We start from the raw sequence: 12,680 nt of genomic DNA, 5'->3' as shown, positions 1-12,680 counted from the left end.
GATTTGTATTTACAGCCAGAATAGAGGAAATGAAGCAGGACCTCCTCAACAAAATAGCAGAACTGGGAAAAGAACTACCTCTCAACACATTGGATGAGCTCATTGACAAGTTTGGTGGACCAGATAAAGTCTCTGAGGTATGACCCTCAACTACAAGCTAACCAGCAGCATCACCTGTCACCTTGACATGTGCAGCTGATGTATATTAACCCCTTTTCTCTCCAGATGACTGGTCGTAAGGGTCGTGTGGTGCGGCGGCCTGACGGCACCGTGCGTTATGAGTCACGAGCTGAGCAAGGGCTTACGATTGACCACATTAATCTCAAGGAGAAAGATCGCTTCATGAGTGGAGAGAAGGTTAGATATTTTACAGTACAAAAAAATGAATCACTGTTTTCATGACTCGAAGGGCTTCAGATCAGATTTCACCAAACAGTGAAATGCTTTAAAAACATTGTTCAATAAGACCTTTCTCCACCAATAAACAAAAACCTGTTTCCTGTAGTTGGTGGCCATCATCTCAGAAGCAGCGAGCTCTGGGATTTCCCTGCAGGCAGACAAGAGAGTGAAAAACCAGAGACGCAGGGTTCACATGACCCTGGAGCTGCCTTGGAGCGCAGACAGGGCTATTCAGCAGTTCGGTAAGTCAGGAAATGTAATCTAACAAAGAGGCTTTAAAAGTTAAAGAGGAGTACATGATTAGAAATAAAAGAAAAGGGCATTTTTTGTGTTATTAACTTACATAAGGATGTCGGGAACCTTTTTTAGACTGAATTTTTGACCTGTCAATATAGTCTGTCTGGTTAAGTTTGTGTCAGACTTCACATAATGGCTTGAATAAAGTTTTTCATCAGTGGTTAACTTTGTCAATGACATAAGTCTTTTTTTTTTCTGTTGATGAGTGATGTAACCAGTTAAAAGGCTATAAGGCACACTGGACTTATTTTCCTCTTCATCGTAGTTACATCAGCTTTCTATTCCTTACTTCCTTTTAAATTTACCCCTGTGACAAGCAGCAGCATTGAGGTGAAAGGTTGAAAGAGCTTTAGAAGAAAGAGAAGAAATGTGAAGAAGTGTTTTATGTGTTATTTTCATATTGCGATATTCAAATTGAGACAAATGTCTCGCTGAAGGTTTGTTGGTAGATAGAAGCTGTGGTTTCTTTCAGTTACTCTACTTGTGTGGGCTGAACATTTGACCTTTAAAGGTGTTACAGCTGCGAATCTATTTGTAATTAACACCACAAACCCGATCAGTATTTGATTTTTTTATATACGTAAATGCCAAAGCAGAGCACTAAACTAAATAAGGTCATCAATTTTCTGCTTAAACCACCTCAGTGATTCTTCAGGCGGACTAAGTTTCTCATACCGAGAAGCTTAGTCTGACACTTACATATACACACACATACTGTACAAACACAGACATGCTTATTTACTCATAAGAGGTTCTATGGAAGTTGAAGGGACTTCCTTAGAACAATCTTGTGTAAAGAGTTTTTGTTTTCATTTTTAGGTGGGAGGATCTGAGTGTCAAGATCAGATTTCAGTCATATGACTGGAGATCTTATCATCTCACCAATAATGTCCTCTTCATACTTTTCAGTTTCTAATTTATTGTTTCTAATCGCACCTCACTAGTGTACTGTACTAACATATAACTTGTGTGTGTGTTATTTTATTTACATTTATGGGTGTTTCATAGTTAGTTGAGATTGGCACAGCCTGTAACATAAAAATGAGCTGTTGTAAACCAAACGTCATCACAAAAATGTACAATACCTGATTTCTCCTACACATAGCAACATATCTTGCTTGTTTTATTTATCTGTATAAAGGTTTTACAGGATGTTCATTAGCAGTACAACGCTTATCTGTAAAGTTAAAGATTTGAGATTGAAGGATTTAACAGTCAGACAGTAGTCTTAATATCTTTAAATGTTTTGCATGTACAAAAAATGTCTTATTGCTATTTTATTCTCATCGTTCCAGGTCGGACTCATCGGTCCAATCAGGTGACAGCCCCTGAGTACATCTTTCTCATCTCAGAGTTGGCTGGGGAGAGACGTTTTGCCTCCATTGTGGCTAAGAGACTAGAGAGTCTGGTAAATATGAACAGTCTTTCAGTTGTGTGTGGGTTGGTGTTGCATTTGCTGTTGTTATTTTGCACAATTATCTTGAAGTGTCTCTCAGGGGGAAATAGCTGTTTATATGTTGTTGTCTTATGGAGTGTGAGAAGAACTGTTTCAGTGTAAACAGAGACGATCTGAGTTATGTGTTTATCGATCGGAGTGCTCCGGGCTGTTCGTGACTCCGCCGTTCATTTCTTAAACCTGCCCTCACCCTCTGTCCTTCCTGTTGTGTGGGATACTCCCTAGTCTTAAAGCGCTCCATAGTCTTCTTTATTGTTGGTTCCCTTGATGTTATATCAACTTTTCTCCACAAACCTCAAGAGATTCTGGGTCTTTCCCTTCTCCAGCTCAGTAACGGAAAACTGAACAAGCAGAAAAAGCAAAAAGAGGTTGTCTGGATAATTTATAAGTGTAGCTATTTTCCGTAATTATCGATGCATTTCTGCACTAGCAGCCATTTATTTCCATAGTGACACAGCATGACAGTTCTTTTGGGAAAAGGGCAGAGAGGGTGTAGGGGATGGTGGTTACAGGAAGTCATTCCTGCATTTGCCAGCTATGTGTGGTAAATCTGTATCAAGAATATGGCACGTGGTCTGCCTGCCTGCCTGCCTGCTTGAACTTGATACAGCTCCAGTGCACACATTTCAGTCGAACTGAACAGCTGAACACCTTTGCAACAGTCTGACTCCAGATCAGCAGTCAAATCATATTTGGCTAAAACATTCATTTGTTTTGGTATCTTAAGGTTTTTGCCTGTGTGAGCAGAGCTAGCAGCTGGCTTTAAGACTGATCCACTGTTGACTTTGTCTAAATTTTCTGTTAACTTTGTTGCCTACTTCCATCACACGTTGGACTCACTGCACACTCGGTCTCTTTGCAAAATGTTGTTTGAAGATTAACTGAACCACAATATCATGTCAGCACATTGCACATAGAAAACGTTTGTTTTCACACCTGAACCTCGTGGGTTTCCTTTGACACGTTTGGGCCAAGAGCGGGCTCTGCATCCTCATGCATTTACACTAGTGTGTGTGTGCGTGTGTCCTTATTTCAGTGTTTTTGGGGTTTGTTTGGGTTTTTTTCCTCCGTGTTATATGCTCCACACCCATCACTGGTGCATTGTAGAATCACCTTTTAACTATATATTAACTGAATTGATGGATATGTCAGATAAGCAACAACTGGGTATTTTTATAGTTGTTGTTTTTGGGGGGGTTTTCAAATTTTTCAAGTTACTACAGCAGCTGAGCTTTGAAATCAGACATTTCTGGCTTAAAACACTACAAATCCAGAGTAAATTGAAATTGCAAGGCATTATTTTCCAATATTATTTCTGCACAGTAGAATTGCACTAAACAGTGAAGACAGATTTCATAACTTCCTCTGACAGTTTCACACCAGCAGCACCGACTCTGGTTCTGTTAGCGTGACTGCTGATGATGTAAATGTAATATTTTAGTAATAGTAATAATAGTATATTGATTTGATAGTAATACTGTTTGTAATCCACTGTGCAGGGTGCATTAACCCATGGAGACAGAAGAGCCACAGAAACCAGAGACCTGAGCAGATACAACTTTGAGAACAAGGTATGCAAACCTAAGAAGCTTTTAAAATTGTACCCAACCTTTGTATCTAAAATGTTTTGTGCTCTTAATTTGAGGTGTATGGAGTTTGTCTTGCTTTTAGCATTTTATAGCATATTTTATGTAAACACTTAATCTGCAGTGCTTAAAAAGCCTTATGAGATCATCTGTCTTTACTAATTTCACCTTACTTCTTTTTTGCAGTACGGTACCAAGGCTCTGGATAAAATTACCAAAGCAATTGTTGGCTTCATAGATAACAAGGTGCCCCCTCCCAAAGGCTACCCAGGGGGTGATTCCATGTTCTTCAGAGGTATGTTCATATTTTGGTTCAGTGTAAGCAGAGAATATCATCAGCAAATGAAAGTTTAGTGCAGCTGTAGAAAAACGGTTCTGTTTTTTGTTTTTCACTTCCAGACATGAAAGCTGGAATGGTTGATGTTGGGATTTTATGTAAGGAGCCCCGCATTGGAAACAACAATGAGAAAGGTAGAGTATACGGACAGATTTCTTTCTCTGTATTTGGTATTTGAGATGAATAAACAAAATTTGAAGTCAATTGCTTGTTTGTTTTTCTCAGACTGCAGCATTACAAAGTTCCTAAATCGCATCCTGGGTCTGGAGGTCCACAAACAGAACCATCTCTTCCAATACTTCACTGACAACTTTGACTATCTCATAGAGAAGGATAAAAAGGAGGGCAAATATGACATGGGAATCCTAGGTATGGAGATCAAGTGTAATTCTAAAATAGAAGGATGTCAATGAATTCATTCAGCAGCTGCAAATGTTCATCACTTTCTTCTACTCTGTCGCTGACAGACCTTGCCCCAGGTAACGATGAGATTTATGAGGAGACACAGGAAACTTTCTTGACGGCTGGAAATCCTCAGGATGGCCAGGTTGTTCTGTATAAGGTAGGCTTGCATAACTTGATTTCAGGTCTACAAGTATACATTTCTTTGGAGTAGAGCATATGCAATGTTAAATGTGTCGATGACAGTGAAGTTGCATACAGCAGGATTAGAAAAGTATTTACTTCCTGCAGATAACCACAGCAGTACAGTGGCTTATTTGTGAACGGCCAGGCAGAAGTGTTGTTTGATATGGCATTATCAGTAACATATTCAAAACAGTGATGTGCCTGCAGCATCTGCAAAGTAACAGCAAACTATATAAAACATGTAAACTATGACTACACAGGAGAAGGCCTAGCTATGTAATATATATTAGGCCTATGTTAGGTAGTGTTGCCCACAATGGCAATGCTATGCTATGCTACTTATCTTTTTGATGCTCTTGCAATTTAATGATAATTTATTGTATGTATTAATATCAAAGTTAGAGCACCAGACCTTACAATTTTTCAAATAATATTATTAAATTGCAAACACAGAGTACATTATAAATATCACTGAGAGTCAGTTCATTTAGATTTTTTGACAATACTTGAACGGGTACAATTAAATAAGTTCCTCATAACGTGCAGTCCCCCAGGTAACTCAAGCAACTACCTCTGTAGTTAAGAGCTTGGATTGATGTCATAGTGCCAGCGGTAAGACTGTGATCACGCAGGTTTGGCCCTGGAGCTATGGAGCCTATGTAGATACTAGCAGGTGGCACAGGATAATTACTGGTATCCTCTGCTTTTAGCTTTTGGCTGCAGGCTAACCTACAGTTGATGTTTCAAAGTTGGCAGCCACTCAGGACTCCTGCACAAGAAAACCAGTTTACCCAGTATAAAGGGCGTATTTCATACATACATTAAAGTGGTTGTATTCATGTATTTATAGATATTAATAGTTTCTGAAGTCATACCAGCAGTGTGTAGGTGTGGGGCAGTTTGACTCCCTCTCTTTCACAGCACATGCTTTAGACTCTGATCTTTTTCCTCCTACAGATCAGTGTGGACAGGGGCATGCCCTGGGATGAGGCCTACAAGAAATCACTGAACCTCAGCGGCCATGATGAGGGATTCTACCTGTCTATGAAGGTGAGTTCACGTTATGATAAACAGTTTAACTAACTTTGTCTCTTTGACAGTGCAAAAAAAAAAACAACACTCTCTGTGGCCTCTGTTCACAGCTTCGAGGTAACTATCCATGTGTGCTGCTAGCTGAGCAAGGAAGAGGGAAGAACTTTGTGGTCTATAAGCCCAACATCGGCAAGCAGACTCACCCTGAGAGTCTGGAAAAACTGCACCAAAAGTACAGAAAGGTAAGAGTTTCACAGTCTATTAGTTCTGTCTTTGTATTGGTTTTGTGTTACATTTGAGTCTTTTGATTTTTTTCCCCCTCAATTTGGCATTAAAATGCATCTTTTTTCATTTCTGAAAATGGGGAACATTGGGAAAACACAAAGTCGGACATTTTCTGGACCAAGTGTTCCTCTGTCATTGCTCCGGGTGTATATTTATATATATTCGGTCTCTGCTGCCACCTTGTGGACATTTAGGTGTGCTGACCAGATAAGGCTTAATGCTCTCCAAAGACAAAGTGTGGCAACATTTTACAGACTTAAAACCTTTAATGTTATATATTAATAGTAAATTTAAAGAGTGAGCTCTTATTTTCTTTACAGTTCTGTTGTTTATTAAGGCTATAGCTGTTTCCCTTCCCTGCTTTAAAACTGCTAATCATTGACCTTTCACCATAAGCCCATTGAAAATAACTTGTTTTTCCCCTTTGACACAATTATTGTTTTAAATGAGAAAAGGGTGTAGTTTGTGCTTTGGTTTGAACTTGAAAATCTCACTTCTGCATTGGTAAAAATATGTAATGAGTGACTACCTGGCTGACTTTTAGGCTTTTGCATTTCTTCCTTTTTTTTAGGTGACCCCTGAGGAAGCCAGGGACTGCTGGGAGAACCAGTTCACCTTCTCCTTCAAGAAATGCAGTCACGCTAACTGGTAAGCAGGAATCCACAATGTCCCTTAGGATTAATGAATCCTATCAGGCTGGTAATTATTAGGATTCAGTCAATGGTTTTTAAATCAAATGCCATTCCCAAGAGCTAGCCACGAAGAAATTACCTCCAAATCTCACATCTTGTACCTTAGCTTGCCATACAGTCACACTAAAAGAGTGATTTATGATGTGTTTTCACCATTTCTTCTTTGCTCTCTCTGCAGGAATGGGAAGTGTAAGAAAATTGAGGAAGGCCAGGAGTGTCTGCAGGGCATGCGCCTCCGTCAGTATCACATGCTGTGTGGAGCTCTGTTACGAGTGTGGAAGCGCGTCTCTGATGTGGTGTCTGACATCACCAACAGCAGCATCCTGCAGATTGTCCGCCTTAAAACAAAGCAGCATAACAAACAAGTCGGTTAGTATCTCTGACTGCCTGAAGTGAAGTGCAGTTTGAGGACAGCTTCTTCACTGTTCTTTTAATCCCTAAACATCTAGCTCAGAATTTAAAATGTGAATTTTATTGACCCCGATGTTGTTTTGATGGTAAGATGTGGTGCTGCTGTCCAAGTGCTGACACATCATTATCTAAAATTGAGGAAATGAAAAAGTTCCATATTTTCCTTATTCGTTTCCGCTGAGCTCCTGTGCGCATTACGTTAACGCTGACCCACACAGGACGTGTCGCAATTCACCTCAAGATCCATGAAAACACACTCGTGATTATTGTCTCTCTACACCGCACATATATCTTTAGTTTCTAAGTTGTTCCTGTCTGATTTTTCTTATTTGGCCATTCATTTGAAGAAAATGAATAGCATGACGTTATAATCAGCTGCCTGTGTCATGTCACATATGGACTTGGACTGCAGTCTGCTCTGCAACCGTGGCAAGCTCAGCCTACTAGCAGATGCAGTAGTTCTCTCTCTGCTGCAGCCTTTCTGCTTAGTAGTGTGGAAGCAATGAATGCACATTAAAGTACACATTACCTTTATGCTGTCTTATTTACTATACTTAGTGATGCATGTGCTGTGATATCCAGCCATCTGACTTCTCAACCATCCAGGTGACAGTGGGCATAAGAGTCGTCAGTCAATCACAGGACTGATGCATAGAGATGGACAATCATTCTCATTAATTAATACAGATTAATTAATGTCCTGTTGTTATTAGGGCTGGGCCATATCATACCGTTCACGGTAATACGGTATAATGTTGGGCAACGATAAGAAAATGAAATATCGCGATAGATTATGGGTAAAACGCACATGCACAGTGCCTTTGTTTTCATACGCACATGGCAGAAAAAGCATGGCGGCGACGGAGAATGAGGGACGAAAGCGGGTCGTTGAATGAAACGGATGAACCAGAATTGTTTTGTAAAAATGCTGCAACTTCAGTGGTGTGGAACTGGTTTAGCTTACGTCCGTCAGATACACAACAAAGCACTATTTTTGGTAGCGCATGCTAGCGGGCCGTCGTTATTACCGTGTTTTTTGGAAAATACGGCACACTTAAAATCAATCCTTTGATTTTTCTGAAAATCGACAGAGCCCCTTATAATCCCGTGTGTCTTATGTATGAATTCTGGTTGTGTTTCCTGACCTCGAAACGATTTTATGTTTACACGGCGCTCGAAACGCTGTCAAATGTTTTAGTACGACTTTTCTAAGCTATGAACCCGCACCGCTTGATGGATTGTTGGAGCATTACGGCTATCATAGGCAGGAGCCTCGTGGAGTGATACGTACTGTGCTTCAACATAATATTACTGTATTGTGTGTGTATAACCTCTTTTTAAGTTTTGTGGATATTATACATGGTTATGCTGAGGATATGTCGGCCAATTTCCACTGGAAATGCCTTTTGGTTAAACTGTCAGCGAGGAATTTGCACTGTAAAATTTTTATATAACTTTAATGCACATAAAAACAGCTGCTTGTTTAAGTGAAAATACATAGTTTTTTTTTTTTTTTGCACTAATAAAGTTGTGGAGATGCAAAGTATTTTGTCTAGAGTCAGTTATATTGTCAGTTATATCATTATCGCAAATTTTCAAATGTATATCGTGATAAATATTTTTGGTCATATTGCCCTGCTCTAGTTGTTATTGTAAAGCTGATAAAAGATTGAGGATTTATCTTACTGATAACTGTGTCATCTCTCTCAGGTATCAAGATCCCAGAGAACTGCGTTCCTCGCGTACGGGACGAGCTGCTGCAGATGGATGACGAGGTGAAGAAGAGGCGAAAAGAGAAAGAGCAGGCTGCTGAGAATGAGCGCAAGCGCAAGCTTGAGTACCTGCAGGGGCACAGACAGCTCGTGGAAAATCTAACCAACCACAAAACCATGCATACTCAGTCCCTCACTCAGCCTTTTGACCCAAGATTCCCACTCCAACACAGAATGCACCCCCAAGTCCAGCCCACCTTACCACACCTCAGTTCAGCCCTCTTGGCCTTACCGATAAATTCTAGCCAAACCCAGCAAAGGACCCATAACAGCTGGTCCAACAATCCGAGTTCCTTCTCCAACACCAACCAGAGCTCTCTGAACAGCTCAGTTAGCCTCAATCTCTCACCGTTTTACTCACCCGCCTACATGAACACTTTTCAACAAACGAAGAACCTGCCTCCTTCACTCCATCAGACCAAGCAGCCTTCCAGTTTGTCTTCCAAAAGTCCTTTCGACGATATCTTAGACCTTACCATGAGCTCTCCATCTCCCTCTCCAGACACCACAGAGGGCGGACTCAATCTGGACACTCTGACAAGCAACTCTACAGCGTTTGCAGAGGATTTTAATCTAGAGTCTCTCATCTCTCAGACTGCACCAAACGTCCAGCATGCTGCGCAAGTACAGCTGCCTCTCATGCTGCAGCAGCCTCTTCAGGCCTCGCAGCAGCAACAGCAGCAGCAGAACCACAACTTGCTGGCCAATAACCACCATGACTTATTAGATTATTTTGACATATCCCTTTCCCCTCAGATAGCCACACAGAAAGCCAGCCCTTCGTCTTCTACCTCCTCCTGCTCTTCCTCCACATCCTCCACGTCTTCTGTGTCAAACAACATGGGTTCTCTCTTCTCCAACCCGTCGCCCAACTCTTTGTTTTCCAGCTCTTCCTCTCACTTCCCCCCAGCCTATCTCCTCGCTTCATCAGACTCTGGTCCCTTACCCAACGGCAACTGCAGCTCCGGCGCTCTTGACGTCCGCGAGGCTTTGAACAGCATGCTACAGGCCGGACCGGACCGCAAATCTGTCATTCAGTACAGGCCGCAAGAGTGAGAGCTCATCGGGCTCATCTGGACTTTATCTTTAGTTTTTTTCTTGTTGTTTTGTTTTTGTTATGTCTCTTAGAGCAGATGGTGTCTTGTTTGCTGCTGTCTTTGATCGCAACCTTGGACCTACTCCCTCTCCCCTCAGGGCCTATAGTCAAGTCACTGCCTGTCCTGCGTTGGGCTCACCCTTCTCTTTATCCATGTGTAGCGTTCACTTGCTTTAGGCTGTTGAGGTAACGACGGGCTCGATCAATATTCGATTTCTGCACCAAAGTGTGTCCTCCACGGTAAAAGGCAGCTGTTTAAAAATAAAAGGAGATGGGTGGGGGGGAGGAGGGGGAAAAAGAGGACGGGATAACTTTATTTTATCGAACATACGAGCTGTTGAGGTGCGGAAATCTCTAATAAACCTCCTGCTGCTGATTTTTCTCGAGGTATGATTGGTGAGTTGCTGGAAGCTCTAAATGCCTTTCACTAGTTAAAACCGCATCTTTAAACTTTGCTTTACTGTTACTACATTCACGGCTGTATGCAAGGCTTTGGTTTGAGTGAAACACGAGGTAGTCGAACTGGAAGACGCATGAAATCGTTTAGCTGACTAGCCATGAAATGCCTCAGATTTCCTTTTTTTTTTTTTTTCCTTTCCCTTCTACGCACTCCCTCCTGTTTGTCTCCCTGCTTGTATGAACACTAGTGTGAGGAAAAAAGGGAGAGGATGAGCAGCCTGCTGTTGCAAACAGTGCCTTTGGAAAAAGTCTTTAAATGCAGTCTTTAAAATCCATGTAGCCTAATGTATAGATTTGTACTCTTGAGCGTTGGTTTCGATTTTAATTTAATACGGTGTATTTGTATGAAACTTTTGGGGCCCATGGTGAGTCAGGCAGTCGTCGTTTGTGTTACACTATGCTGGTGTTGGGTTTCAGGAAGGCGCCTCCTTTGAGCCTGCATGTGCTTGTGTGATTGTCTGTGTAGCTGTCCACAAACGTTTATCTACACCCCTTTCTCCCCTTTTAATTTCACTTGACGCCCATTTTTGTTTTGGAAATCCTCAGGAAAATCTTGTGTATTTTTTTTTTTTTAATCTTTCTGTGTGGATGTGTCATTTTTTGACCAACACTGATACCCGAACCTGTTCACGGTCTCTAATTCTAAAGGATCACAAAGAATTTCTATTGTTCTGAAAAGAAAGCGCCCCCGTCTCTTTGCTAGTATCAGAGTAATTTATTGTTTCCTCTTGAGCACTGTTTTTCACATGAATTCAACCTATACTAAAAAATAAAACATCCAGTTTCCATTTGAGGCTCTAGAAAGCTTTTGAAAGATGCGTGTACATGTGTATGATAGTACATATTTAAAAACCTGTGAGGTCTGGCCATGTTTGTGTGATGCACTGTAGTTGGTTTGTGACAAAATGCGCAGAGGAGTTAAAGCGATCAAAAAGCAATAAAAACCATGTTATATGTTCGTTATGAAACAAACGCTTCAGTACTGTTTACGCTCAACAGGCAAAGCTTTTTGGTTACCTTTGCATGGTGTGAATCGTCTTTATTTCTATTATGCTTTGAAATATTTTAGTTAAATACATTTTAAATTCATTGTTATTAAAAAAAAAAAGTTATTTGTTATTTATATTTAAGGGATATTTAGATTTTAGATACATTATCTTGCTTATTGTAATAGTTAAGGACATGTTTGGTCAGGGAAGTTACTCATTTTCAAGATTGCTATAAAACAAATTCTATTATTACCTGCCACCAAATAACATTGCACTGTTCTACTGCTGTACAGCGTCTGGATTTATTTCTGCTCGTTTTACTTTTGCTTTTCTCAAACGCAATTGTTTCTCCCACTCGTAGAGCTTTTTTTTCTCTTGTCAGGCCTTCAGTTTGCAGAGAGATACCAAAGTATTCCACAGGCACCCCTAAAGTTACTGGCTCTAAGATATCAGACATTTATCAATCTCAGGAAGAAACCTACAGGAGGCGTAACGTCAGGGCGTTAGCAGAAATATATCAGTTCCCCTTTTAAGGATGATGAAACTAATGAGTATTTGTGCTATTTTTTCTTAACTCTGTGCTGTGACTCTTGCTGTATTTATGTTTTAGACTTAATGTGATGGGTTTGTTGTTTGTCCTTGTGAAAATGTCAGTGGTTCTAAATATTTATGCCTTCTTAGGGCAAAGATCAAAGGCTGTTTCTTTTAAGAAACATTATTTTTCTGTGGACAGTTTTGTTTTTTTCTTCGAACCATGTTAACGCTGACCCGTTCTCCCGTCGACTCACACCTGGGTTATATTAAAACGTGCAATTAATCTGTCCAAGCCTTCGCCCCTCCCTGCTTCTGTGTTTAGGGTTTAGGATGACTGATTCGTTGTTTTTTTTCTGTGTGCAGAATAATACTGCAGCTATCCTTCGTTTCACTTTTAATAATATTCGTCAGGCACATTCCCAGACACCAGTCTGCAAACGTTTTGCCTTTGATTTTGTTTTTATAGTCACGGAAATAAAGCTTTATGCATTTGAGGGATATGGACAGCAGTTTTTAGGAAAGAAAATTCTTCATTCGTTTAGTTAGGCCTGTAATCATTTTTATCATTTTGCACTAAGAATGGCATAATCAAGTTACTGTTCTCCTGTTGGTTTTGATTGAGCGTCGCACGCTTGATGTATTTCTGTTCTTCAGTGGATTGCTCTGTGTATACTTTAACCATCTTTCTTGTTTCTCCCACCAGTTGCATATATATAAATGTTATCACCTTCAAATAATTTATTGCTA

General features: G+C 40.5%; 1 protein-coding gene across 7 annotated transcripts in view; it reads left to right on the top strand.

The window, feature by feature from the left end:
- Positions 1-12,316, top strand: part of sbno2b (strawberry notch homolog 2b) — a 63,461-nt gene extending 51,145 nt beyond the window's left edge. For all 7 annotated transcript variants that reach the window (XM_080877766.1, XM_080877762.1, XM_080877765.1 and 4 more), the window contains 14 exons: positions 16-137; positions 226-357; positions 506-641; positions 1,992-2,104; positions 3,652-3,723; positions 3,925-4,033; positions 4,138-4,209; positions 4,301-4,444; positions 4,543-4,637; positions 5,621-5,713; positions 5,806-5,937; positions 6,552-6,628; positions 6,851-7,041; positions 8,794-12,316. In XM_080877766.1, coding sequence (XP_080733892.1) covers positions 16-137; positions 226-357; positions 506-641; positions 1,992-2,104; positions 3,652-3,723; positions 3,925-4,033; positions 4,138-4,209; positions 4,301-4,444; positions 4,543-4,637; positions 5,621-5,713; positions 5,806-5,937; positions 6,552-6,628; positions 6,851-7,041; positions 8,794-9,911 — 2,606 coding nt within the window. In that variant the 3' untranslated portion in view covers positions 9,912-12,316. The remainder of the gene's footprint in view (positions 1-15; positions 138-225; positions 358-505; positions 642-1,991; positions 2,105-3,651; positions 3,724-3,924; positions 4,034-4,137; positions 4,210-4,300; positions 4,445-4,542; positions 4,638-5,620; positions 5,714-5,805; positions 5,938-6,551; positions 6,629-6,850; positions 7,042-8,793) is intronic.
- The last annotated feature ends 364 nt before the right edge of the window (positions 12,317-12,680 follow it).

The sequence above is a fragment of the Rhamphochromis sp. 'chilingali' genome (genome assembly GCF_963969265.1).
Source record: "Rhamphochromis sp. 'chilingali' genome assembly, chromosome: 3".
NCBI classification, from domain to species: Eukaryota; Metazoa; Chordata; class Actinopteri; order Cichliformes; family Cichlidae; genus Rhamphochromis; species Rhamphochromis sp. 'chilingali'.
This window is presented reverse-complemented; position numbering and strand designations above follow the sequence as displayed.